This window comes from Tauraco erythrolophus, chromosome 27, assembly GCF_009769465.1.
Source record: "Tauraco erythrolophus isolate bTauEry1 chromosome 27, bTauEry1.pri, whole genome shotgun sequence".
Classification (NCBI taxonomy): Eukaryota; Metazoa; Chordata; class Aves; order Musophagiformes; family Musophagidae; genus Tauraco; species Tauraco erythrolophus.
Window position 1 is genome coordinate 2361691 of NC_141491.1, and position 24774 is coordinate 2386464.

At 54.6% G+C, this 24774-nt stretch overlaps 3 protein-coding genes across 3 annotated transcripts; 2 read left to right on the forward strand and 1 right to left on the reverse strand.

Moving 5' to 3' along the window:
* The first annotated feature begins 6049 nt into the window (after window positions 1-6049).
* On the forward strand, window positions 6050-8233 carry AVPR1B (arginine vasopressin receptor 1B). Its single transcript, XM_009978136.2, has 2 exons — window positions 6050-7028; window positions 7926-8233. The coding sequence occupies exons 1-2, from the start codon at window positions 6050-6052 to the stop codon at window positions 8231-8233; spliced, it is 1287 nt and encodes a 428-aa protein (XP_009976438.2).
* Window positions 8234-9800: 1567 nt separating this feature from the next.
* On the reverse strand, window positions 9801-12349 carry RHEX (regulator of hemoglobinization and erythroid cell expansion). Its single transcript, XM_086627422.1, has 5 exons — window positions 12333-12349; window positions 11693-11780; window positions 10725-10836; window positions 10294-10355; window positions 9801-10020 (listed from the first exon to the last, which is right to left on the reverse strand). Exons 1-5 carry the CDS (start codon window positions 12347-12349, stop codon window positions 9814-9816), a joined length of 486 nt encoding a protein of 161 aa, XP_086483548.1. The 3' UTR covers window positions 9801-9813.
* A 5676-nt stretch (window positions 12350-18025) lies between these two features.
* CTSE (cathepsin E) lies at window positions 18026-22277 on the forward strand. The gene is made up of 9 exons (XM_009978133.2): window positions 18026-18084; window positions 18657-18813; window positions 19578-19695; window positions 20640-20758; window positions 20863-21062; window positions 21327-21449; window positions 21543-21684; window positions 21791-21889; window positions 22113-22277. Exons 1-9 carry the CDS (start codon window positions 18026-18028, stop codon window positions 22275-22277), a joined length of 1182 nt encoding a protein of 393 aa, XP_009976435.1.
* Window positions 22278-24774: the final 2497 nt, after the last annotated feature.

Sequence of the window (24774 nt, forward strand, 5' to 3'; positions counted from 1 at the left end):
AAAGGTTCTTGTTTGCTCCCCCCTGTTTTGAGATTTTCAATTAAACGTGTCTTAAATCCTGTGCTCTTCTTTGTCCAGACCAAAGAGGAGGGAGAAGGGCAAGAGCAGCAGTTCTGTTCCCACTCCAGAGCACAGGATGCCTCCAGCATCCCTGTGCCCAGGGACACTGTTGCAGCCCCGATTTCAGCTGCAGGTGCTGGGAGGTGACATGGGCTGAAGCAGCTGGAGGTGCCAATGCCCAGAGCAGCCCAAGCACCCACCCTGCCGTGGGCTGCCTGCAGGGCCAGCTCTGCCAGCCCGGCCCCACGCAAACCCATCCCCATGCAGCCACACTCGGGAATGGAGCCTGGGAGTTATCCCTGTAACTGATGCAAATTTCCTAGCAAGGTATTTATTAAAAATACACAAAATATCTCATCTCTACAGGTTGTAGGGCCTGAAAATCCCATGCACAGACCAGACTTCCACTGTATAAAGCAAAATACAGGACCTAAAGAAAGTGCCTTTGCCAGCCTGGCCACAGAGTCCCCACTGCCTGCCAGGCAGCTGTTCACCAGCTTGTCTGTCTGTCCACCCCAGAGCTAACAGACATGTATTTTCCCCCCAGCAGCCTGTCAAGAGAGAACAGGAAAAAGCCATTTGTAAATGTAATTTTGAGCCTTGAAATGTGATTTTGGTGGGGTTTTTTTATTATTGACTTCAAGGCTGTAAGTGCTCTGGCTGTGTCTGTTTTTTAAATGCTAATGATGATAACAGCAAAAGGAGATGAGGGAGTGGGGAAGGAAATCGAAGCATTTCACAGCTACCAAAGTCTTTAAACATCACTGGCAATACAAGGAAACCAACAGGGAGAGTGTAAGGATGATAAACAAGTAATTTGCTATCTCAAAGATGCCTGTAGCTTCAATTTTTCCTCTGGCAGTTGCCTCTACTTAAGCAGACTGTTTCCACGCATACGGGTCAAATGAAAAGACACAGCAAAACAACAAGGAAAAAGGAAACTGTAATAGAGTTATCAGCTGCAATAACACCCCAGGATTGGATTTATTTTATCCCACAGAATTTCACTGGTGCTATTCACCAGGCTGCAAGGCATTTCAGGCTCACTTTGCAGGCTGTGCCAGGGCAAAGAGGGTGGTCCAGATCCCACGGGCACAGGGTGGCTTGGGGGGACACGTGTGCTTCTGGGCATGGTTTTGGGAGACTTGGGGTGTTTGGGTGGGCAGGGCTGTCCCCAAACAGCAGAAATGCTGGGAGCAGCGTGGAGGACAGAGGGATGCTCTGAGAGAAGTTGGGCTGAGCCAAATTCATGGCTGGGACACAGCACCTCCAGGAACAGCAGCTCAGCCCCCCAAGTTTGTGTTCAAGGCAGTGTTTTGAAGCACCGATCCTTTAAAATCCAGTTCTTTAACACAACGCTGTCAGCTTTTGTTATTCTGCTTGCCAATTTTTACAGCTTCACATGGATTTTCCATCAAAATCAAAACTGCTTGTTCTGCCTAGCAGTGTCCCTAACAGGCACCGCTTTGGGGCATTTGCCATGTGTTTAGCATATTTATTTCTGCACCCAGACACGCTCTCTGGTATTAAGCAGGATCAGAGGTTTTAATTAAATGGAAAAAACCAAAACTGAATGAGGGAAAGGGGGGAGGAAAAGGGGAGACTGACTGACACATCTGGCTCATAATTACCTTAAAATTATAGAAGCTCTTGTCTTCATCTTCCAGAGCTGTAGGGCAGATAACGCCGTGCAATTATATAGCAGAGTTTTCTCCCTCCAAACAGTAATGGGAATCACAGTGCCAGTGTTGAACCAGGTGCCCATTTAGAAACAGTTTAATATTTGGGGGCATTTCACATTGTATCAGGATGGACCAGGGCTGTGCTAAATCCTTCAGCACTCCCAGGAACAGGTACAATCACATCCTCTGTTTGACAACCACACTGCAGAGAAATTTGTTTCCCTGATAAGACAGATGCCACAAGGTCACTTTTCTGAGAATTCTTCACAAGCATTGCAAGCACCAAAACCCAAATTATATCAACTTTTCAGCTTCCAAACTACTCAAGTCTGAGAAAGGTGAAGGAGTTAAGTCAGTGGCTAGAGAGAGCTAAGCTTTTAAAGGTCCTGAAGTCTTTAATAACTGGAAACCCTCAGCAGTTTATATTTTCAGGAGGTGGAGGGCAAGTCATTCAAGGCTTAATTTTAACAGAGAGTTGGCATTAAAAGTAGCTTTAGATACCAGGAACTCCCAACCCTCATTCCTGCCCTCAGCCTTTCCAAGGAGATGATCCCAAGCTGCTATAAAGCAGTTGCAACACCATTAATTAATTTTATAGCATCTGAACCAGCATAAAATGACCAAATCTTGCTTTTTCCTGACCTGAACCACAAAAGGCATTTCAGTGGCTAAATGCTAAAGACAAAAGACAGACCAAGTATGCTTCAGGCTGTCAGCAATATAAGTTTAACACTACCACAAATAAAACATTTATGTTGAAAAGTGAGCCAAATCAGCACTTAAACACAAGCCAACAAATTTTATTTATTTATTTAACCAAGCAGCTACCCACAAAGCAAAGCAACAACCAGCTACCGTGCCAAATGATTTAGCAATCACAAAACCCTTGCCTCTATGCTCTGCAGTAGAAGAGCACAGGATGCCAGCTGGTAATAGAAACAGCAGTTTATGTGCTGTGCTTCACGGTGTATTGATGCTCCCAGCTGCCAAGAATTAGCTATGCAATGCAGAATCACCTTGACAAACCAAACAGTAAGAGCTTAGAAATCCAGTTACACGGTCCCATATCTCAGCATCGCACCCAGAGGAAAGGGAAGAAACACAGACTTTGTCACAACAGTTTTCCCAGTGTTTCAGGGCTCAGTTCACCCCATGGCAGCAATACCCAGCTGTGCAGAGCCCCCAGGGTTACCTCCAGTACCACACACACATCCTTCCTCCACCAGGCACACAAAGCACTGTAGCACAAAAAAAATACACTACCAGAAAACAGCAGCATCTTCCTCATCCTGCAACACCTCCAGCCTCTATTTCCCCAGGGCCTGATTTATGGAAAACAGCCTAAACAGCTGCAGTGGGGAAGGGTGGGACTGGGAGGGGCAGGGCAGGGCATGGCTGGGCAGGGTGGGATGGGCTGGGTGGGGTGGGTGGGGAAGGGTGGGACTGGGAGGGGCTGGGCAGCGTAGGGTGGGTGGGGAAGGGTGGGACTGGGAGGGGCTGGGCAGCGTAGGGTGGGTGGGGAAGGGTGGGACTGGGAGGGCTGGGCAGGGTAGGGTGGGTGGGGAAGGGTGGAACTGGGAGGGGCTGGGCAGGGCGGAGCTGGGTTGGGTTGCCCAGGAACAGCTGGGCACAGCTGGGCCATCACCTCCCAGGGGCTCCCAGAGCACTAAACCAGCACCCTTCTCAGTGAGCAATTCCCGACCTGCTGAGCAGGAGAACCCAGCTGTGGTTCCGCCGCAGCACGGACAGCCTGGCAACGCTAGTGATGTGTCAAAACGTTCAGGAAACCAATGAAAGAAAATGAGTTTATTTTTTAATCCATCTGCTTGAAGAATTTCCTTGCTGTGATAATCTCTTTCTCTAAAGAAAATTAATTTCTATTTTCTGAGGATCATTTTCTGTCATGAATTGGCTTCACTTTCCTCTAAGCACCTTTGCAGAAGTATCCCCCCTGCAACTGAACTTAAGTAAATCTCAAATAAAAGCTCTAACTCTGAAGGAATTGCTCCCAAATCCAACTGGTACCAGCAAACGCAGAGTCTGTCCTCAAAACACTTTAAATATTTCTTCCTCTCTGCAGAATCCACCCTTCCATCTCTGCCTTCATCTTAGCTTTCCATTCCTTTGTAGGTATTTTTACACTGTCCTCCATTAATCTTCAAAAAACTCAGCTGTCTGATCACAAACATAGAAAATTACATTATTCACTGAAATACCTTCCTGTCTCAAACTCCAGCATCTCAGCCAGGCACTTTTCTGTGACAGGTACTCTATATCCATAGGGTCCCTTATAAGGATGAATGTCTTTTAATTAGATACCAACTGCACTCATTTATGGTTATTAGAGGTGATCTGCAAATCTTTATTCAGCAAATAACAGCCTCCTTGCAGGCAACTTAATTGTAGTATCACAGCCAGTGAGGCAGAGCAGGCTCTGCAAGCGGCAAAGCCCGCGTCACGCAGACAGGTGGTAGGAAGAAACCCGTGTTGGTGCATTTCTTTTGTTTGCTGCTGTCTCTTTCCCCAGCAGAGAAAGGAAAAAAAAAAACCTGGAAATACACAGACAGCTTTATTTTTTATTGCCATAATTCAATAGCCAGTAGGGGAAATACAAAGCCTTAATGTTGCAAAACAAAAGTGAAATAGTTTGTGTGTACCTGTATATTTGTCTACATGAGCAATCAAAGCATTTTGTGCTCACACCCCATGCGGGAAGGCACTCAAAGCAGAGGGGGCAGGTCGGGAGAAGGGGCAGGTGAGCTGGTGCCCGTGCCCTGGCCCCATGCCCAGCATCCAGCCTGTATTCTCAGTTGTGCAATTTATGGTGGGTGAGAGTGAGAGCGGGTGTTTGTCGCCCGTCGTCTTTCCCCCGGCTCACGCCGCACCTTTACATAAAGCCTGCAGCTGCTGGGGCCTCTTCAGCTCACTTCTCCCCATCAGCTCTTCTTTTTCCATGAGTTTTTTCCAGGCTCTGTGCAGATGAGAAACAGGGCAAACACCGATGACCCGAGGCAGAAGCTGCTCTGCGGAGGAGCAGGGTCGCTCCCCACTTTTGGGGTGGGTTTCTGTCAGATGGAGTAAAATGACAGCGTTTAGCTGAGGACTAAGCAGGCAGATCCGGGCTCTTGCCGTGTCTCAGGAACAACCTCCATCCCCGTCCTACACAGAGCAAAAGGCACAGCGGACCAAAACCAGCAGCTTCAGGACACGGTGCCAGTAAATGGTGTTTCCACTGACTTTGCTGCGGGGCTGAGACCCAGCTGCACAAAGCCAACAGATGTCTGACTCCTGCTGCTCCAGGGGGCCTGCACCCCCTCATCCCCCCGTCCCCAGGCTCTCGGGACAGAGGTTTCTCCTGCTGGGCCAGGAGAAGCCAAGGGCAGAGATTCAGGAGGGTCTGATGAGCAGGGACAGCGCAGACCTGTGGAAGGGGGATGCAGGGGACAAGGACAGGAGCATCCTCAGCCTTTGGCTCTTGCCCAGAAATGACATTTGTTAAAATCCACTGGAAAAATCCCAGGGACTGCAACTGCAGAGACAGCAGCAGGAGGGGAACCGGCTCACCTGCCCGACGCAGCGTCCAGCAGCTCGGCACAGCGGCAGAGCCGTAGGCTGGGGCGGGGAGGGGAGGGCAGGAGAAGGGAGGGGAGGGGAGGGATGGGATGCTGCCAGGCTATAAAACCCAGACGTGGGTGGACGGCGATCACATGCACACGGCGACTGAGAGCCACCACCGGCCACCCCGCTTCCCGCAGAGACACCACGCTCGGACACCACTCACCTGACTTCCACCATTCTTGGAACAAAAAAGCCAAAGAGCTGCAGCCTCTGTAGCGTTTTCTGTCACTTCTGCTGCACTAGAAAGAAGCAAGAAAGAGGAGTTCCCTTCCCCCTTCGATTTACCAGCACAGAGGGGAGAGGGGATGTGCAGGATCAGCAGTCCTGGGAGAAACAGGGATTTGGGAATGTTTAGTGCAGACGAGAGAAAGATCAAGGACTGAACCAGAATTTGCATCTCTTCGCTTATCAGACATATTTGCACAGAGCAGCCCGGCCAGACAGGGGAATTGCAGCCCCACAGCACAGCGTGATGTTGAGCTGCACAAGGTGACAACCTGCAGCAGCGGTGGGGGCTGCAGGAGGACGCATGTCCAGCCCCCTCGGCCGGGGGTAGAAGAGCTGCTGCAGCGGTGCTCAGGGGCAGCACTGATCCCAAGAGCTCAGCCCTGGGAGGCAGGGAAGGGTTTAACAGACCATCAGAGACAAGTGTTACAGCTGCCTGCGCTCCTGCAGAGCTTCCCAAAGGGATGGAGCCAGGCTGGGGCTGGAACAGCACCCATTACAGCAGGCCTGGGCACAGCCAGGGGCTGCTGAGCCCCCAGACCCTGGCAGGGGATCCCAACCTGACCCTCTTGCACACCCGCGATGAGGAGTTGGCCAAGGCAGAGATCGGGGTGCTGGCCACCATCCTGGCTATAGCAACTGTTGGCAACATGGGGGTGCTGCTGGCAATGTATCGCCTGAGGAAGAAGATGAGCCGGATGCATCTCTTCATTTTACACTTGGGGTTGACCGACCTGGGTGTTGCACTCTTCCAGGTGCTGCCACAGATGATCTGGGAGGTGACATACCGCTTCGTGGGGCCGGACCCGCTCTGCAGGGCAGTCAAGTACCTGCAGGTGCTGAGCATGTTTGCCTCCACCTACATGCTCATCATGATGACGCTGGACCGCTACATGGCCGTGTGCCACCCTCTGCGCACCCTGCAGCAGCCCAGCCGCCAGGCCTACGTCATGATCGGGGCTACGTGGCTGCTCAGCTGCCTGCTCAGCCTGCCCCAAGTCTTCATCTTCTCCCTACGGGAGGTGCGCCAGGGCTCGGGGGTGCTGGACTGCTGGGCGGACTTCAGGTACCCATGGGGAGCCCGAGCCTACATCACCTGGACCACACTGTGCATCTTCATCCTGCCCGTCGGCATCCTCACCATCTGCTACAGCCTCATCTGCTACGAGATCTGCAAGAACCTCAAAGGCAAGACCCAGAGTGTTGCCACTGGCTCGGGGGGGCCCACAGCAGCTTCCCCCCCTGCTCCCTGCTCCTCTGAGAAGGGTGGGCAATGCCCCAGCGGGCAACCCTCACGGGTGAGCAGCGTGCGGACCATCTCCCGTGCCAAAATCCGCACAGTGAAGATGACCTTTGTCATCGTGGTGGCTTATGTTGCCTGCTGGGCACCATTTTTTAGCATGCAGATGTGGTCGGTGTGGGACAAGGATGCTCCTGACGATGGTGAGTAGTGGTGGGGCCACTGGGCTGCAGCCCAGAGCCAGTGCAGAGCCCTGGGCACCTGAGGCACATGGCACGTCTCTTGCATTTTTAACAAACAAGAGCTGTCTGTTATTCCATCATTTTAAAAATTGTGGGGAAGGCTACAGATTTGCTCCCCAGTAGTGTTTACAGAGAACTGTTTGCAGAGTCAAATCGTTGCTTTCACCAGAAAAGCCACTGAAAAGCAGCAGCTTCTGACCATCACCTGTAGGGACGTGTAAAGATGTTGTGGGCACAGCTTTTCCCTGTGCCTTTCTTCCCTCGTGGAAATGTGCTTCGGGAGCTGCTGTGTTTGGTGTGTGACTGCAGGGAGGGTTTTAATGGTGGCTGCTGCTCCCGTCCTCCGCCGGGATGGCCCCGCGGAGCAGCCGTGCTGCTGGGGCCGGGGCTTCGCAGTGTCAGGTGCCCCGGAGGCTTTTTTGCTGAGCCGGCTGCAGAGGTTTCAGAAGTGGATTTCTGATTTCAGAGGTCGACTTCTAGAAATTTTCCATTCCTCTCCTAGCCTGTTAGTGGGTAGAAGGAACTTTACCCAAGATTGAAAGGCCTCTGGGAGATGCTTTAGCCAGCAAACAGGTTGAAGGAAAAAGGAAAAAGCTGCTGGGTCTCATGTCCCAGCGCTCCCTGAGGATGTGCTCCAGCATGTCCATCACCCACCCGCAACCCTCAGCCAGGGGCAGAGCCCAGCTCTGCCTGCCACGCTGCAAACTCTCCTGGCCAAAGGAATGCCAGTCAGATGGGACTGGAATGGGACAAAGGACACGTGCCCGAGCCAGTAAGAGCCCCCAGAGTCCTGCCCATTGCACACTGAGACCCTGCCCAGCCTGGTGAATGTTTCAGCTCTCTCCCTTGCCTTCCCAGACTCCACCAACGTGGCTTTCACCATCACCATGCTGCTGGCCAGCCTCAGCAGCTGCTGCAACCCCTGGATTTACATGTTCTTCAGCGGGCACCTGCTCCAGGATGCAGCACGTTGCTTGTCCTGCTGGGGCAGCCCCCGGCCCAAGCTGCAGAGACAAGCCTCCACCGGGAGCCTCTGCAGCAGGAAGACCACCATCCTGAGCCACAGCCACCACACCAGCCCCACCAGCCTCCCGCTACATGGGGGCAGCACCAAGGACTTCTACCCACCCTGCGAGGAGGTGGTGACTGAGTCGGGCACGCTCTAGGCTGCATGTGTCCCCAGGCACATCCCTCCACTGAGGACAGCTGCCTCATCTCCAGCTCCTCAAACACACCTCTCCTGTCCCTTAACAACGTTTCCCAGAGAGTGTTTCGGTTTTTGAACATTTTCCTTCATGTGCCCTTCAAGTCGGGCCAGATCTGCACAACAAGGTCATAAAACCAGGAGTGCCTGACCCACCCCTGGATCGATACCAAATCAATTGTCTCACAACCTTTCATTAACACACATCACTGCTGAGCCAATCTGAAATGCACTTGGGGCAGCTCCATCCCTGATGGAGGGGGGCTGTGCTGGGAGGCAGGGCTGGCCGGGCATCGGCTCTGCGAGACCTCAGGAGCATGAAGGTGACCTGACAAACACAAGCACTGCCAAGCAGGGGCAGCAGCCCTTCTGAGAAGATAACAGCCTTCCCAGCACAGCCAGTTCCCAATCCCAGGCTTATCTCTGCAAGCTGGAGAGCCCCCCCCCCTCAATTTTGTTGGAAAAAATTGCTATGCTGTACTCCAAGTGCTCTGGGAATTAAACCAATACCTATGGAAAATGTGAAATGTGATGTCAGACCACAGCAGGAGCGGTGGCATGGGTCCAGCCGAGGGCACCAACCCCCACTCTGCATCACACAAGTGGGGAGAGGCCAAGTCCTGCACCTGGGGCATTTGGTGCAGGGACAAAGCAGGAAAAGCAAAAGGTGGGAGACAGGGAATATCATCCCTCCCCACAAGACACAGAGGGATTTGACTCACCTGTGCTCACACAGAGACCTGTGGTCTAGTCCTGTACCCCTCAGCCCAGCAGGACCAACAGCCAGCCCAGCTCCTGTACCTGGGGAGGGGGGATATAAATCCCCTGGGAAGCCCTGGGCCATTTGCCAGCTGGGCTGATGCCTACAGCTTTCACCTGGGGAGGAAGCTCCCGGGCAGGGCCACCCTCCTTCCCTGGCCCTGGCATCCCCCTCGATGCACAGCCAGGGTCACACCACCCGCACGGCCACCCCAGCCCCTGCGACAGCTCTGGGACGACGGGGACTTGGAAAGATTTTGAGCATTAGAGGAAAAGGGGCGCAGGGGGAGGGGGTGAATCAGGGCTTGTCGGGCAGCCAGGCCAAGGCAGAAGGAGGAACTGTATTTAAAAGGATTTTATGCCAGCAATCAGCAAAGAAAGCACCGTTCAGAGGAGATGCCAGCCAGTTCGGATGGGTGTTCTGAAGATCACTGCACTTCCCTCACCAAACTACATCCTGTTTTGAGGGGCAGGGGGAGATGTTTCACTTGCTTTCATAAAATGAGAAAAAGGGCCATCACACAAAACTGGAGAGCACATTTCAGCCTGGGTAGGAGGAAGGCTTCCCTGCGTCGTGCCACGCTCGGCAGCCTCCAGGAACAGTGATGCATTTAAGTAAAATACCAAGCAAATTATATTGGTTGGTTATTATAAGGAATAAAAACTGGCAGGCATCAGCCTGTGCCAGGAGCTGACCGAGGGGAAGGGGAAGTCGGGCACTTCAGGCATCTCCTCGTCCTGGCAGCGGTCTGACCCGAAACCCCGTCAGCAGCATCCCGGGAGTCACAGCTTCACCTCGGTGTACTCGATGGACTTGGAAGTCACGGGGCTGGAGCAGGGCCAGAAATCTGCTTTCCTCTTCTTGGGGTCCACGTTGACATAGTCTGCTCCAGCCTTGGTGTTCTCGTAGTCCCCGGCGGATCCTGGCCCACGGCCTTTCCCCGGGAAGATCAGGGATGTGTAATTGAGGTTTTCTCCCGAGTGAGGGCCCTGCAGCAGCAGACATGAACCCCACGTTGGGCACCAGCATCCACCCGGTGTGGCTTTGCCCTTGAACCCACGAGAAGGCGTGCAGCGATCGAGGTGCCTGGGGAGCTCCCTGACCCGTGGGGATGCTTCCCTCTAAACGGGGAACGCTGGGTACGGCAGGTGACAGCAACCACCCAGCCCCATTCCAGCATGGTTCAATGCTTTTGCCCCCCCGTTGCCACTCTGGGGGTCTCCAGGCTGCTTTTGGCAAAGGCTCTCTGCCCACGGCCATACCTGTGCACGGGAAGGGCTGCTGCCCGAGTCCTCCGAGGTCTCCGAAGACGTGTCGCTGCTCCCTTAAAAACAGGAAACGTTACCACCTCCGTCACTACTTGGGGGGGTTAAAGGAAAAAAAAATAATCAGAGAGAAAAAGCAAACGCAGAGAGAGAAAACCGAAAATCCGAAAGGCAGCAGTGTGATCCCTGCCCTCCTCACCCGCCTGCCCGTGGGGAACCGGGCTGGGAAAGCCCAGAGGAGGCAGGAGGCGACCGGAATTGCGAGCGGCTGTTGCGCCTGCCCTTCGCCCGGCCGCTCGCTCCTCTCCCAGCCCAGGGCTGAGGGTCTTCGCAGCTGGCTGAGGAGGAGGGCATTGCACAAACGCAATGCCACACAGTTATGTTCATGTGCCAGGGTAAAGCCCCGTTGCTGTAGGATTGCCCCTTACCCACGTAGGTCGGTCTTCGCGCCCCTTCCCGTCCCGCCGAGGAGGTGGGAGGCTGCTGGGGCTGCGCTGCGGGGCTGCTGGCCGGCGTGCCGCGGGAACGGCTGGCTGCAACCGAGAGCAGAGTCAGCTCCTGGCTCCAGCCCAGGGCACGGGCAGTGTCCCACGCACCCCACGCACCGTGCCACACGGACCCCTGCCCGTTCCCTGAGCCCCGGCACCGTCCCGCAGTAAAGCCAGTTCAGTGTGAGCTGCTGGCACAGCAATAATTATTATGTATTGTAGCAGGCAAATATCTATCAATTCCATTACTGAGATGATTGAGTGAGTGCCCTGTTCCCCCCATGAAAGATTCCAGTGTTAAATCATGCCACCAGGGCCTCTTCCCGAGCAAGCTCGAAATTAGCTTGACCCACGGGGCCAAGCAGAGCTTGTTTGTTTACAAACGTGGGCAGCAGTTTTGCGTGAAAGATTTTCCTGCTGGAAATTGGAGCTTCATCTGAACTAATATTTTGCAAACTGATTCTGATGGTATTTTTCCACCACTTTACTAACAAGAGCAATCAAAGAAAACGTTTTTGAAAACTCAAAAGGCTGGATAACCCCATCCGATACCGCTCACAGCTGCTGGCACAGCAGCGATCGGGGCAGCCACCCCCACCACAGCCTGGCACCCTGGCACAGCGCAGTGATGCTGGTGCTCGGTCCCTGCCTGGACCCGTTCCCACTCCACGCCAGTGCCCAGCCCATCTCGGGGTCCGGCGGGTCCCTGGGGGGGCCCGACGTGCCCACGTGGTCTCTGCAGCGGCACCGGTTGCTCCCCAAGAAGCAGATCCAGAAGAGGGACTTGGTTGTGCTTCATGAACTGGGGGATGGTGGAGCTTTGGGGAAATCACTTCCACTCTGAACTGGATGATTGCGAGCGAGAACGGGGAACACAACAGGTAAAGCCGACAAGACAGTAAATTACCTATTTTCCTGCTGAGCATGATGTAGAGCATCAGCAAGAGGAGAGCATATAGGACCAAGGAGACAGCTGAGATGGCAACAAGCATCCACCTGAACGAGAGAAAAATATTTTGTCTAAGCAAAAGAAATAACCAAATTATTTAAAATCTTTCAAGTACTGTTTGGCCGCTATTGCTTCGAAGTTTGTTTTAGACCAAGATTTGCTGGTACAGTTTTTGGTTTTGCTTTTTGCCTTTAAGGTGATGTGCCCCAAAATCTGAGGCTTCATTTTCAGAAACAACTACTTCTCCTTGCACTTCATTTTTGGGTGCCCATCTTAAGAAGGGTTTCGAAAGCCCCGTTGCCAGTGGGGGAACATTCTGCAAGAGAGAAGTTACGACTATGGCTCCCACCAAAGCCAGAAGCCCTTTCTGAGACTCGCTCCTGCGTGTCTGCCGAACGCGGCCGTCCAGCCACAACACGTAACTGCCCCCGGTGCAGCCAAAAGCAGACGCGGCGTCACCAGCGACGGGGGCTGCGGCGTCCCCGCGCTCCGCCGCTGCTCCTGGACCCGCAGCGCAGCATCCCTGCAGCCGAGCGAGGACCGAGAGCCGTAGCAGTGGTTATCCTCCATCTTGGAGCATCTCCCCCAGCGGTACTCACCACTCGCACGCGCTCATCCTCCCCGCGAGGCGTCTCGGCGGTCGGTGCGATGCCCGGCGACGCGCTGGAGGTCTCGGGGAGGGGGCAGATGGAGGCAGCCCTGGTGGCAGTCAACCAAAAGGGTCCCGTTGAGCTTCCCGTTGCTCCACATCAAGCGAAGGTCAGGGTCACCACTCGAAAGTGGTGGTCTGGCGTCGCAGACGTAAAACAAAGGCACCAAGACTTCCCTGCTGCTATCTTTGAGCCGAATGGTTTTAGGCACTGCTGCCTCGGTCACATCTGATACTTGACGGGAGCTTCTGGGCTCCACCGTGGTGCTAATAACAAGGATTGAAATTTATTCTTCTTGCTTCAATCCCCTCTCTATTATATTTTTTTTAAAATCCACAAAAAATATTTTATAACTATAATCTGGAAAAAAAAGACCCATAGACCAAAGTAGCCATAAGAAGACCACGGGTTTGGTGTCGGGCTTTTGCATCGGTTGAGATCCAGCCAGAAATGTCGGGGGCCCTTCAACACCTCTGCCTTCGAAACACCTCAGATTTAATTTTAGCTGAGCCCTTAAATCCTGCTGAAGTTAAGGGGACTTGAGGCACACAATTAGAAAACACGTACTCCTGAACTAGACGCCTTGTCTTGGGACTTTTGGCCATGATGTTAAAGAGATTTATAACAGAGGATGGCAATTGGGGGCATTCATTTTGTGAGCTTTCACTTGCAAAAAAGCACTTTAAACTTTCCTTCAATGCTTATATACTTACTGTTTATAAATGGCTGACAGCGGGAGGTTATCTTCAGCTAAAGCTTTGATATGGTGATTAAAGGCGCCATAACAATATGATTGATCGACTGATAGATAGATTGATAGTCAGAGCAAAGGCATTATCCACCCTATGGATCAGACTCTATCATTCCCTTTATGACATATTTCTAAAAGTAATTCATCAAAAGCTTTTCCGATAGCCTCACCAATCTCCTGCGAAATTCCACTTACCCAAAAGGTTTGGCAACTGTCAAGCTAAAAGTCCATTTCTTGCTGGAATTTTCCCCCTCCCTTATGGAACTGATCTGTCCCCAAATATCCTCCTCAAATGGCTGTCATTCTTAAATGGCTCATTTCCTATTGTGGGGCAGGAGAGCTGCTGCAGTAGATAACGATCTGAAAAACGAGCTGTTCAAAAGGAAATTGCAAAATAAGACCCAAATCCAAATATCAGTCGCAGGCAGCTGCTTTGCTGAGACGGGGGCCGGTGAGATCGAAGAGGCGATACGCATCTGTGCATTGAAATATCTATTTTGAAGATAACAGCCAGTAAGATGCTGGCAGCACATGTACTTTCTCGGTGTATCAGGTAACCTGCTGCGTGCCCCCCTCTCGCCAGCCCCCAGGATATTAACCCTTTCTCGAGCCAGACGCCCTATTGAAGCCAAGGCTTGTAAAGAGCTCCTACTCACCTGGTTATGGAACAGTGGATTCAAGACATCTACGCTCAATCTGAAGGTAAACAAAATCAGGGAAATGACTCAAATTATTGTTAATCCTGTTTGAGTCAGGCCTCGCCGCCCCAGGTTAAGGCTCAAGCTCAGGCTGGCAGCGCCGCGTGCCCGCGGGCATCCCTCAGTGTGGACACCAGACCCAGCTCTGGTCCAGACATACAACCCCTCTGTTTTCCAGACCCCTCTGCTTCCGGGGCCATCGCGTGCAACGGCCTTTGGAGTGCGATATCCAACGGCGTCTTACCTGGGGGACCAGAGCTTTCCACACCTTCCCTTTCCTGCAGGAATGGGGCGTCAGGGGCCTTAGAGGGAGCAGGAATTAAGGACGTTTCGGCAGCATTTTCGGTGGCCGTGCAGCCGCAGGGGTCCGGCAGTGCAGAGGTGCTCGCTGGCTCGGTGCCGGATGCGGTCTCACTCTACCCTGATGGCGATGGCAGGAACGAGCCCACATGAGGTTCCATGACGCTTCTCCTCCGTCAACTGGCTCATTTAAATATATTTGGGTGTTTCTCTGCTGTTCTGCAGCCATTTCGGATCCAGGGCTGGGTACGCTGTATCCCCCCAGGTGGTTCTCTTCAGAGGTGTCCCCCCTCTCGCTCTGTCATCCAGCAGCTTTGTGCTAAAACACAGCTGAGCTTGGGCAGAGTAAAGTGGTCCCCGAGGGGAGAGAGCTCTGCCCGGCAGCGGTGGAGCTGGCTCAGCCCCAAGCAATTCAGCTGCCACCCAAAAAGTGCCCTGGGTGCTTCCAGGTAAAAGTCTTCTATAGGGGTAAAACATCCTAAATCGTAAGGGACGTGGTCTCAGACCTGGCAGGCCTCCTCCTGCCCATTTTCTGAAAAAATTTTCTGCTCAGTAGTAACTTGTGGCATCACTTAATCCTGGCAGACCCGCTCTTGTTGGTCCACAGCCGATTTGGGGAGCGCTGGGCCGCCGCTCCATAGGAACTGATTTTGCAGCTCTTGCACTGAAAGTGTGTTTCGGTGCCGGAGACGCCCCGCAGCAGCCTCATCTCTCCTGTGCTTCTTCCCTGGTGGGAGATGGGCAGAGAGCGAGAGACCCACCTTCCTGTGGGGTCCCTGACTCATGGGGACAGTGCCGGCTGGCACTGAGACATCTCCATCACCCCCACGCTCCCATAGCAAACCTCTCCCCAGGAGATAACAACCCATCATCTTGGTGAATCCCCCCAGACTTCCTGAAGGCAAAGAGCAGACAGGCTCCTGAGAAGCTCTACGTACCCTCAGCTGCCAGGCACCGGCAGGGTTCACCCCCAGGAGCTGCATCACAAGTTGGGGTCCCCTGCCAGGTCCCCGCCGTGGGTCGGTTGCTGCCCACATTTCCCCCCATCCCCTGGGACCACAGGGACCACGCTGTCCATCAGCTCCATCACACGGGATTTTAGTCCTGCCTTGCCCACAGCTTCTGTGCCACAGGTAAATATTTAATTGAAGCTTGTTTGGTTGGGGTTTTTTTTAAATGGCTGCTCGCTATTGCAGGTTTCACTCTTTCAAGTGCTCAGTGATGTATAAAGAGATTAACAGGTGGGAGAAGTATTTGATAAACAGAAAAAAAGCTTTTCAGAAAATGCTACTTGGGTGTGATTTGAATCAGTCAGACCTAATCGTGGAAGTGGCTGAACTAAAGGAAATATGTTAAAAAAAAAAAAAAAGAGAAGATATTTTTAGCCTGAAAGAAGGTTTCTTAAAATGAGCAAAGCGCCGTACGCCGAGCCAGTGAGAGGCAGGTTTTCTGCACGAGGTGTGTAACCCATTTCGAACGTATCCCAGGGCAAATGTGAAAAGCTGAACGGGGTAAGATGCATTTTATGGCATCTGCTGCCGGGAAGTGCCACAGGACCAGACAGAGGCCATAGAGCACATAAGACCTGGGGTGTTCCAGCAGCTGGCAGGCACGTTCCGTTACATCTCTACTGAATTCAAGTGCTTTTTCTGCTGTTTTATGAACAAGATGGATTCCCCCAATCTTATAAATGATTCCATATGTTTTGCTCTGTAACTCTGGGCTCTCTCGGCCGCATCGGGGGTGCCGTGACAGCAGCACGGGTGCCCCAAGCGCAGGGATTTCATTTTCGATGCACGGTGCCACCTCCCAGTCTGCATACGCCGTGTATTTCAAACGTTGAGAAATAGCTGGGAGTGTGTATGAGGCAAACCATTTTTTCCCAGTTTTCTGGAGAAATACGTCCGACTCTTGCACTGGCTGTCAAGAGAACGAGAAAAAAAAAAATTTGTTTGCCTTGAAATAAAACTTTTTATTTACCTGTAAGAGTTTGGGGTTTAAAATCTCTTTTGAAATAACTAAATAAAAGAAGAAACAGATATGCTTAACTTAAAAATTTTCTAAGTGAAAAGGTTTGGTCTCTTTATTTCTTTAATCTTCAGATTTTAATGCTGAAGCTACTGTCACGAGTTTGCAGATTATTATGATCCAATTGGGGATCTTTTCCAGCAAATAAACTATTTACCTTAAAGTATTCAGCTTGTCTGTGCTCCAGCTCACACTCACGTTTATCGCAGAAGCCCAATGACCCTTCAGGCTGGATTTTCTTACAGGATTTTCGTGTTATAAACCATGTCCGTGACAATCGACTCGCTGCTTTCAGCTGATCTGGCACTCGCTGCAGTTGGTTTTGTTTCAGGAGGTGTTTTTTGAAATCCCTGCCATGAATACAAGATTAGGACGGGAAGGGAGGCCAGTGCACTGAACTGAATCTTAAAAGGGAGATAGATAACAACTTTTGTACAAAGTTACTCAGTAAAAAAACTGCAGCAAACAACCCGGGCATGGGGAAGCGCAGGGAATTTGCACTTGACTTGGGAAAAAACAGCTCCATCTGCCATCAGCATCGACTCCACCGTGTCCCCATCTCCATCCTCGTGCCAAAGGAACCTCCAATGAGATTTTTTTAAGTTTAAGCTCCCTGCGAAGCCACGGAGAGGAGGGGCCCGGTAGCATCCCCCAGGGATGGAGACACAAGACCCCCACACCAGGAGACATGAGTCGGCTCCTCCTAGGGCCGTCCCCACCAGCCAGGCTTGCCGGTGGCCACACTGGGCTCCCAGCCCCGTGGAGACCTGTGCCTCACTGGGAAGGACTTTGATTTCCTGGGCGAGGGCTTTGATTAGACACAATGGCCTAACCAAGATAAATAGAAACTTGATTAGCACAGCGCCGAGGGTAGAAACCCCGTTAATTACATGAATGCTCCTTACCGGGTAAAACTCCTGCTTTTGTGGCTCCCATCACCAGTTCTTACAGTGCATAAACATGGAAAACAGCCACGAGGACGACACAGCATCCCTGTCCGAGAGATGGAGGCAGCCAGGAAAGCCTCACCTCCCCCCACTCGCCTCCCCTCCGTATCTGAAGGCCTTATTAGTTCATTAGCACTTTTTATTTGCGTTCAGCAACGCTTAATGAGACGGCCATCCCGTGTCAGACAGAAATCAGCCGCCGGGGAAGAGCCCATTAGTGGCTGTAAGGAAACATGGAACTGTCTCCCGTGCAAAGCCGCTGCTTCCCGACGGACGGTGCTTTGATGACACTGACTGCTACTGAAAAGGGAAAGTTGCCCATTTCTGAGCAGTTCATCACTGCTAATTAGCCTTTGCTTTTTCAAGTTTGCTCAGCAGCTGCCTGATGCTACAAACACATCCCTTCCCTGCACCCCCCGCAGCCCTCGGGGTGTGGGGCACCCCATGGCCACGGGCAGGTCCCCGGGGGGGCTGCGGGCCCAAGGAAAGGGGAAACGGTCCCCCAAAGCATCTGGGGGGATTTCCACCAGCTCAGCTGGGCCGTGTGACTTCCAGTGGATAAGGAGCCGGCACCAGGATGAAGATGCCGTTCTGCTCCTGCTGTGGGACCTTCACTGCCCCCAAAAGTGGCCGACACAACCCCCTGCCTGGTACCCGGCAGGTCCCCGTGCACCATCCTGCCCTGCCACTGCCGGCCCCTCGCCCACAAAAACAAACTTGACCTCGGGTGCACTCGCTCTGCCTCGCCTGGGGCCACGACCAGTGACTAATTTTCGCTGCCAGAGCCCCGTGTTGACATTGAAAGGGGCGTTATCGCGAGCACTGGAGCACCGGAGCACCGGGCTGAGCGTGTACCTGTTGGTATAAGAACACGCCGCAGCGCTGCCCGCACCTGCAGAGCTCAGCCGAGTCGCCGACATGAAGCGTGCCCTCCTCCTCGCCATGCTCTGCCTCTGCCTGGCCAGCAGCTTGAAAAGGTAAGGGGGTCCCCGGGATGCATCGAGCTCCCTGGGCTCTTGGAGGGGCTTCACTCCCAGGGTCCTGCCAGAGCTGAGCATGGCAGTGATGAACGGGCAGAGCTGAGCTCCTCCAGCACAGACACCCTGCGGCTGCACGGGAGCATGGGGACCACATGGGGACCACGTGGGGCTTTGCTGGTTTAACCCCATCAGACTGTCAGCTCCGTGGCCATCTCCATCCCTCCGGGCAGACCCTGCCAGCAGCAGTGGACTGCAGCGAGATATGCAGGATGAGCTGTTGGTTGCAGTTGAGAAAACGCCGGCATGAAGTCCTCTCTCCCAGCCTGAGGATCCTTTTCCATCAGTCATGCTGATGCCAGCTTTGCCCTTGATTTGCTGCCTCCTAACACAGATCAAGCGCCCCGTTTTGCCATACCTCAACTAGAAAGCATTGCGGCGGGGGATGCTGGGAAGCAGGGTCTGGACCTGCATCCTGGTGGCACTGGGACCCTCAGGGTGGACGTGGGGGCTGCATGATGCCAGCAGCATCTGCGGCCTCGAGTGAGTGACCAGGACCCTTGCTCCCCCAGGGTGACCCTGACGCGGCATCGCTCCCTGCGGAAGCTGCTGCGGGACCGTGGGCAGCTCTCCCACTTCTGGAAAGCCCACGGGCTCGACATGATCCGGAACAGAGAGGACTGTGCTGCCTTCACGGAGGTCAACGAGCCTCTCATCAACTACCTGGACGTAAGCGCGGAGGCACCGAGGGCCGGGGGGTACTGAGTGCCAGCAGCGTGCCGCAGACACCCCAAAGGCACATCAGTTTATACATGTGGTCCCCAGCACCCAAATGCTTTCGGTAAAGCCCACGCCCGCTATCAGAGCCTGCAGCCTGTGCCCAGCGTGCCAGGGCTTGCTGCCTTCCCGCTCCTGCCTGGTCCTTTGTTCCCAGGAATGTGATGATGAGAGGGGACAAAGGGCCGCATTCACGGCGGCACTGCCAGCCCCCTCCCTGCCCGCTGCACCCCCCGAGCCCGCGGCACTCTGGGGCACATGGCGAGCAGACAGATTTCCTCCCAAACTAACACGTATCGTATGCATCAGAGAAGACCCCACCACCAGGGACCCAGAGCCAGAGGTGGAGGGTGTTCCCCAGGCTCTTCCCATTGCCCAGCAGTGTGAGGGTCCTGGCCCCAAAGCCCCTGGCACTGTCTGCATCCCACTGATGAGGGTCCCCTCGGGGCCCGCCCTTCCGGCTGAATCCAGCAGGAAGAGGATGGTGCCCACACCCGCCATCCTGCCTTTTGTTCTCGCCTCGCCTTGTTGTTCCTTAAATATTTGGCTCCTTTATTTCCCCTGCCGCGGTACGACCGTGACAGATCAAACATTGCCGCGGTGCCAGCCATCCCCTGCACTGAACCCCGTCAGTTCTCTGCACGTGCCCCGGCACAGACTCCCCTTTTCCAGGATTTCTTGGCGTTCCGGTGGCTAATGGCTCCTCTCTTTGATAGCTGGAGTATTTCGGGCAGATCTCCATCGGGACCCCTCCCCAGAACTTCACCGTGATATTTGACACGGGCTCCTCCAACCTCTGGGTGCCATCCATCTACTGCGTCAGCAAAGCCTGCAGTGAGTAGGGGGTCCCTGACCCACTGTCCCCTCCCGTTCGGCTGCAGCGGGACCCCAGGTGACACCCCTGGGTGAGCCCAGAGAGGCTGTGGGGTCACCAGCGCACACCAACCCCCGTGGGACGTTGCAGGGACCTCCCCACCCAGCTGAGCCCTCCAAGGCACACACAGATAACAGAAACGGGGGGGCGAGCGGGGGGAGCCTCAGCGGGTTTGTTTGCTCGGGCGCAGGCGGCGATCACACCACCAGCTCCCAGCACCATCGGCCCTGTGGGAGATATGGGACGTGCTCTTTAGTCCATTCTTATGGCAGAGCCTTTAAACAAACAAGCAAAGATAACGGCACATAATGCGGCTTGTCAGCAAGGGGCTGGGTGGCAGGAACAAGGCGGGCACAGAGACCACGGCGTGGCTCCGGGCTGGCTGCCCGGGGGCTCGGCGGGTGACAAGTACCGCGCTTGTTCGAGCCGTCGGTGATGAACCAGCCCCGGCAAGTCCAGCCCCGCTGCCCCAGACACGGAGCGTCTCGGAGCAGCCGCAGGGCCCCTCCAAGACAGCCCAAGGGGGGCTGGGGAAAACAGCTGGGTACAGCAGTGCCCGTGGGGCTGCTTGTGTCTGTAAAACAGGAACAGCAGCGCTGATCTTCAGGTCTCATAAAAATATCACACGAGGTAATCCCACTCCTCTTAAATAGCCTCGCACCTTTGGCAGATTGAAACGGGGTAAGTTTTATCGCTCCTCAAAACGCCGGCGTGCCCTGTTGTCTCATGAGCAGCTCCTTCCCTGGGCAGCGTGCCCGTGACGGCGGCGTTCTGGAGATGCCACCTTGCCCCATCAGTTTGCTCCGAGGCCGGCCGCTGCTGCCGGCCAGGACGCGGACTCCTGGCATCCGTGGCCATGCAGGTCAATAGTGTTTCTGCTGACAGCTCCTGTCTCCTTCCCCAGCCGGGCACACCAGGTTTCAGCCGTCAGAGTCCAGCACGTACCAGGTGATAGGGACCCCCTTCTCCATCCAGTATGGGACCGGCAGTTTGAGGGGGGTCATCGGATCCGACCAAGTAGTCGTGAGTCACCTTTGGTTTCTCCTGCTCTGGCTGATGTGCTCGGGACTTGCCTAAAGACTCAGCATCACCATCCAGCCTCCTCCTCCTCCTCCTCCTCTCCGCAGGTCGAGGGCCTCACCGTGAACAACCAGCAGTTTGCAGAGAGCGTCAGCGAGCCGGGAAAAGCCTTCCTAGATGCCGAGTTCGATGGGATCCTGGGGCTGGCTTACCCCTCACTGGCCGTGGATGGGGTCACCCCTGTCTTTGACAACATGATGGCACAAAATCTGGTGGAGCTGCCCATATTCTCCGTCTACATGAGCACGTACGGGCACGGCTTTGCTCCAGGCTGTTGCTTCGACTCAAGCATTATTTTCGGGGGGGGAGCTGCTGAAACAGGATGTTTTACTGAGATAGTAAAGGGTTGTTTTGGTCCATGGTGAGCACCACAGACCTCAGGCCTTACAGGAATAAAGCGAATGGCCATAAGAATTCGTGGGAATCGAGTGGGTATAAATCCATCCGTTTAAATTGCGATGTGCAGAGTAAAAGACAGGAAATCCTTCACATCTCCTCTGTCTCCCTCCAGGAACCCTGAATCCTCCCTGGGAGGAGAGTTGCTTTTTGGGGGCTTTGACCCCTCCCGCTTCAAGGGGACCCTGAACTGGGTGCCAGTCACCCAGCAAGGCTACTGGCAGATCCAGCTGGACAAGTGAGTGGCGCTGGGCAGGGAGGGAAGGGCTGGGCTGGGGCAGAGGGACAGGACAAGACCTTCCTGCTCCTTCTTTTTTTCCTTCTCCTCCAGCATCCAGGTGGGTGAGACAATTGCTTTCTGCATGAACGGCTGCCAGGCCATCGTGGACACCGGGACGTCACTCATCACAGGTCCCACCAAGGATATAAAAGAATTGCAAGGCTACATTGGTGCCATGCTGGTGGATGGAGAGGTGAGAGTGAGGGTGGGGAGAGAAGGGGGCAAAGTCCTGGGATCCTCACCCCACCAGGAGGGATCCCCATGGAGCAGCACCACCGACCCGCCCGGCTGTTTCGCAGTATGCCGTGGAGTGCAGCAACCTCTCCGTGATGCCCAGCGTGACCTTCACCATCAACGGGCTGCCCTACACGCTCAGTGCTCAGGCCTACACCCTCATGGTACGGCTGCATCTCCACTGCTCCCAGTTCCCATCCGCCGGGTTGGAAAAGTGGCTCTGGAGACACAGGTGGCCCCGAGCCACCCCAGGAGCTGAGCCACATGTCCCGGCGGGTGACGAGCCCCACTGCTTCGTGCACAGGACTTGCAGTCACCATTCCTGCATGTTTCCATGTGCATGAAACTCACAGATTCGTCTCCAACTTCTCCCTTCTCCTTCCCCAGGAGGACAGCGACGGCATGGCCTTCTGCACCAGCGGCTTCCAGGGGCTGGACATCTCCCCTCCCGCTGGACCCCTCTGGATTCTGGGTGACGTTTTCATCCGTCAGTTTTACTCCGTCTTTGACCGTGGAAATAACAGGGTGGGGTTGGCTCCCGCCGTTCACTAGGGCTGTGGCATCCCATGGGGCAGGAAGGGAACGGAGCCGCCGGGATGCTGCCCTCAGGCAGGGCGGGGGGCTTCACCGCTGCGTTGGTGTCCCCGGAGGTGATGAAGACACCTGGGGACCGTGGCTGAAGAGCCCAGCAGAAGCTCAGTCCACGCCAGGAAGCCATTTCGTAATGAATGTAAAAACCTCTTGAGCAGCTCTGTGATCTGCGTCGCAGATTCTCTTATTCTAAAAACGGGTCAATAAAAGCTTTAATAAAGCAAAACCTGCCATGTTCCTGTTGTGATTAGCATGGCAGCGACCCTGCAGACCTCGGCTGGGATGCACTGGAGTGTCAAATCCTCCTTACCTGGCCCCTGCTCTCCTCCTGGTGAGCCGAAAGCCCCGGCGCACCCTTGGCACTGCCAGGGCTCCATGCCAAGTGTCACCGGAATCTCCCCGCTCTGGACGGAGCTTTGGCAGTCCAGGAGATGCTGCTGCCCCTGGGCAGCACCGGACCTGAAAGGTCGGCCTCCACAGTCCTTAGCAGGGATTTCCACACTGGCAGAAGAGGACACTTTGCCCATGTAGAGCAGAAAGTCCCGGGATGCAGCTCCGGGCATCCCCGAGCTCCCCTCCGAGCCCGAGGCAACGGCTGTGGGCAGGGGCAGGGCAGGGCTGGGGGAGCAGCGAGTTCCCCTGGAAAATGTGTGGCTTCAGCAGGCTGAGTGGTGCCAGTAAAGGAAACCAGACTGGAGAGGTCCTGGGGCTCTTTCTGTGCCACTAAACTCCCAGAACAACAGGTGATTTCCAGCGAATTTTGCTTTGACCCCTGGTGCACTTGCGAAGACAACGTGGGTAGGTGGTGGGTGCACCAAGCAAGAGAAGGCAAAGCAGCTGCCAAGCTCGGAGCCAGCAGCCACGGGCTAGGCTGGCTCCGAAGGCAGCGGGGGGCTGTGGGGGCTGCGGGGGGCTGTGGGGGCTGCCAGGCTATGAGGCTCCCCGTGAATCACCGCGGCACATGTGACGTGCTGATGGCGCAGGGGATGCAGGAGAAAGCATGAGCAATCGTGGCTCGTGCATGATGCATCCCGAGACACGCAGGGAAGGCAGCGAGAAAGGGAAGCGCAGAGAGGGGTTATTTTTATCCATGTCTTTGCTCAGTTTTCCTGGCTGACTCTGAAGCAAAGCCCTGCAGTGGGCTGGCGTCGAGGCCGAGGGCCGGGGTCCCCACGGATGGGTCCAGGCTTTGTAGCCACTGCATCTTTCCCAGACTGGAGCAGACTTCAGAGTTGGGTTTGAGAACATTGGAAAATCCAGATCGGGTTGTAAATTTTGTGTGTCAGCCTTGTGGTTTGCAATAAAAGAAAATATCTGCCTTACTGCAAAACATTGATTGTGCCACTGACCAACATATGGTTTCTGTAACGAGTTCCTGTATTGACCTCACCTCAGCCGTGCTTTCCCCAGGCACAGCGCAGATAAGGTGCAGGGCAGCTGGATAAAGGTCTCCTCTCCCTCTTCCAGCTTAACTCTTAGCAGCCCAAGGAGCTGCTGGGCACCAGTCCATCACCATGGCCATAGGTACTGGAGGAGCATCCAGCTCCCCCAGCACGAGGGACCACCCAGTGCCCCTGACGCCAGCTGGCAGTGAGACGGGATCCAGCCTGGACTCGAGCAGGTCTTCTCCAGTGCCGTGTGCTCTTGGGATCACAGAGCACCCCATGTCCTCTCGGCAGGTTTTGGGGAGTCCTCTCCAGCCCTCCTCCTAGCACATTGCAGATGCTCAGGGGATGCTGCAGAAGCAAATATTGAGCACCCAAGTAGGGCCCAGCCGGGCTCCCGCTGTCTCCCACAGAGCAGAGGTGGCCCAACAGCCAAAGGGAGAAGTTCAACCACTTGGATGCCTTTTGCTTTCTGCCCTCCCCTCACTCTCACTGCCCTGCATGCCTTGCCAAAGGGAACAGTCCATCCTCTCCTCGTCCATGCGAGCCTTTCCTCTGGACGTAGCAGTCCTTGGTCTGTGTTTCATTGTCTCCTAGCTGCCAGATCTTCCTCATAGTCACAGGGCACAAAACCCATGTTTTTTTCCTCAGAACTGCTGACTCGGTGAACCACCAGGACAGGATTGTCTCTGTGGGCCGGAGCTGCTGAGCAACGCATTGGCCATTGCCTCCTCTATGCCACCGCTCCCACTGCCTTCATCCCGGCCAAAGCTCCCACGGCTGCTCCAGGAGCAGTAAGGAGAGCAGGAGCTTTGGGAAAGTTCCTTTTCTGGTGAAGTCAAGCAACAGCCAGAGCCGGTGCTGAGCTCGGGCTGGGCACTCTGATGGGCACAGCCTCTCCTGCCTGAAAGCAGAAGTGGCTGCGGGCATCGACTGTAGCAACGCAACCGCAAACCCCATCTCCATCGCACGGAGAGGCATCGATCATCTGACCGGGTGAGCAACCTCCATCCCACCAGGCCTGGAGGGGCACGCGGAGAGGAACAAGGGCAGAAGTAGTCGGGGTGGAGGCT

Bases quoted from the DNA above. Each gene is read 5' to 3' on its own strand.
- RHEX (XM_086627422.1), bottom strand. The intron at 10,356-10,724 runs GTAAGGGGCAAT...CCTGTTTTTAAG, and splicing joins GCGAAGACCGACCTACGTGG to GGAGCAGCGACACGTCTTCG. The intron at 10,021-10,293 runs GTATGGCCGTGG...CTGCTGCTGCAG, and splicing joins GCAGCCCTTCCCGTGCACAG to GGCCCTCACTCGGGAGAAAA.
- AVPR1B (XM_009978136.2), top strand. From the start codon at position 6,050: ATGGAGCCAGGCTGGGGCTGGAACAGCACCCATTACAGCAGGCCTGGG. The intron at 7,029-7,925 runs GTGAGTAGTGGT...TTGCCTTCCCAG, and splicing joins CAAGGATGCTCCTGACGATG to ACTCCACCAACGTGGCTTTC.
- CTSE (XM_009978133.2), top strand. From the start codon at position 18,026: ATGAAGCGTGCCCTCCTCCTCGCCATGCTCTGCCTCTGCCTGGCCAGC. The intron at 21,063-21,326 runs GTACGGGCACGG...GTCTCCCTCCAG, and splicing joins TTCTCCGTCTACATGAGCAC to GAACCCTGAATCCTCCCTGG. The intron at 21,685-21,790 runs GTGAGAGTGAGG...GCTGTTTCGCAG, and splicing joins CCATGCTGGTGGATGGAGAG to TATGCCGTGGAGTGCAGCAA.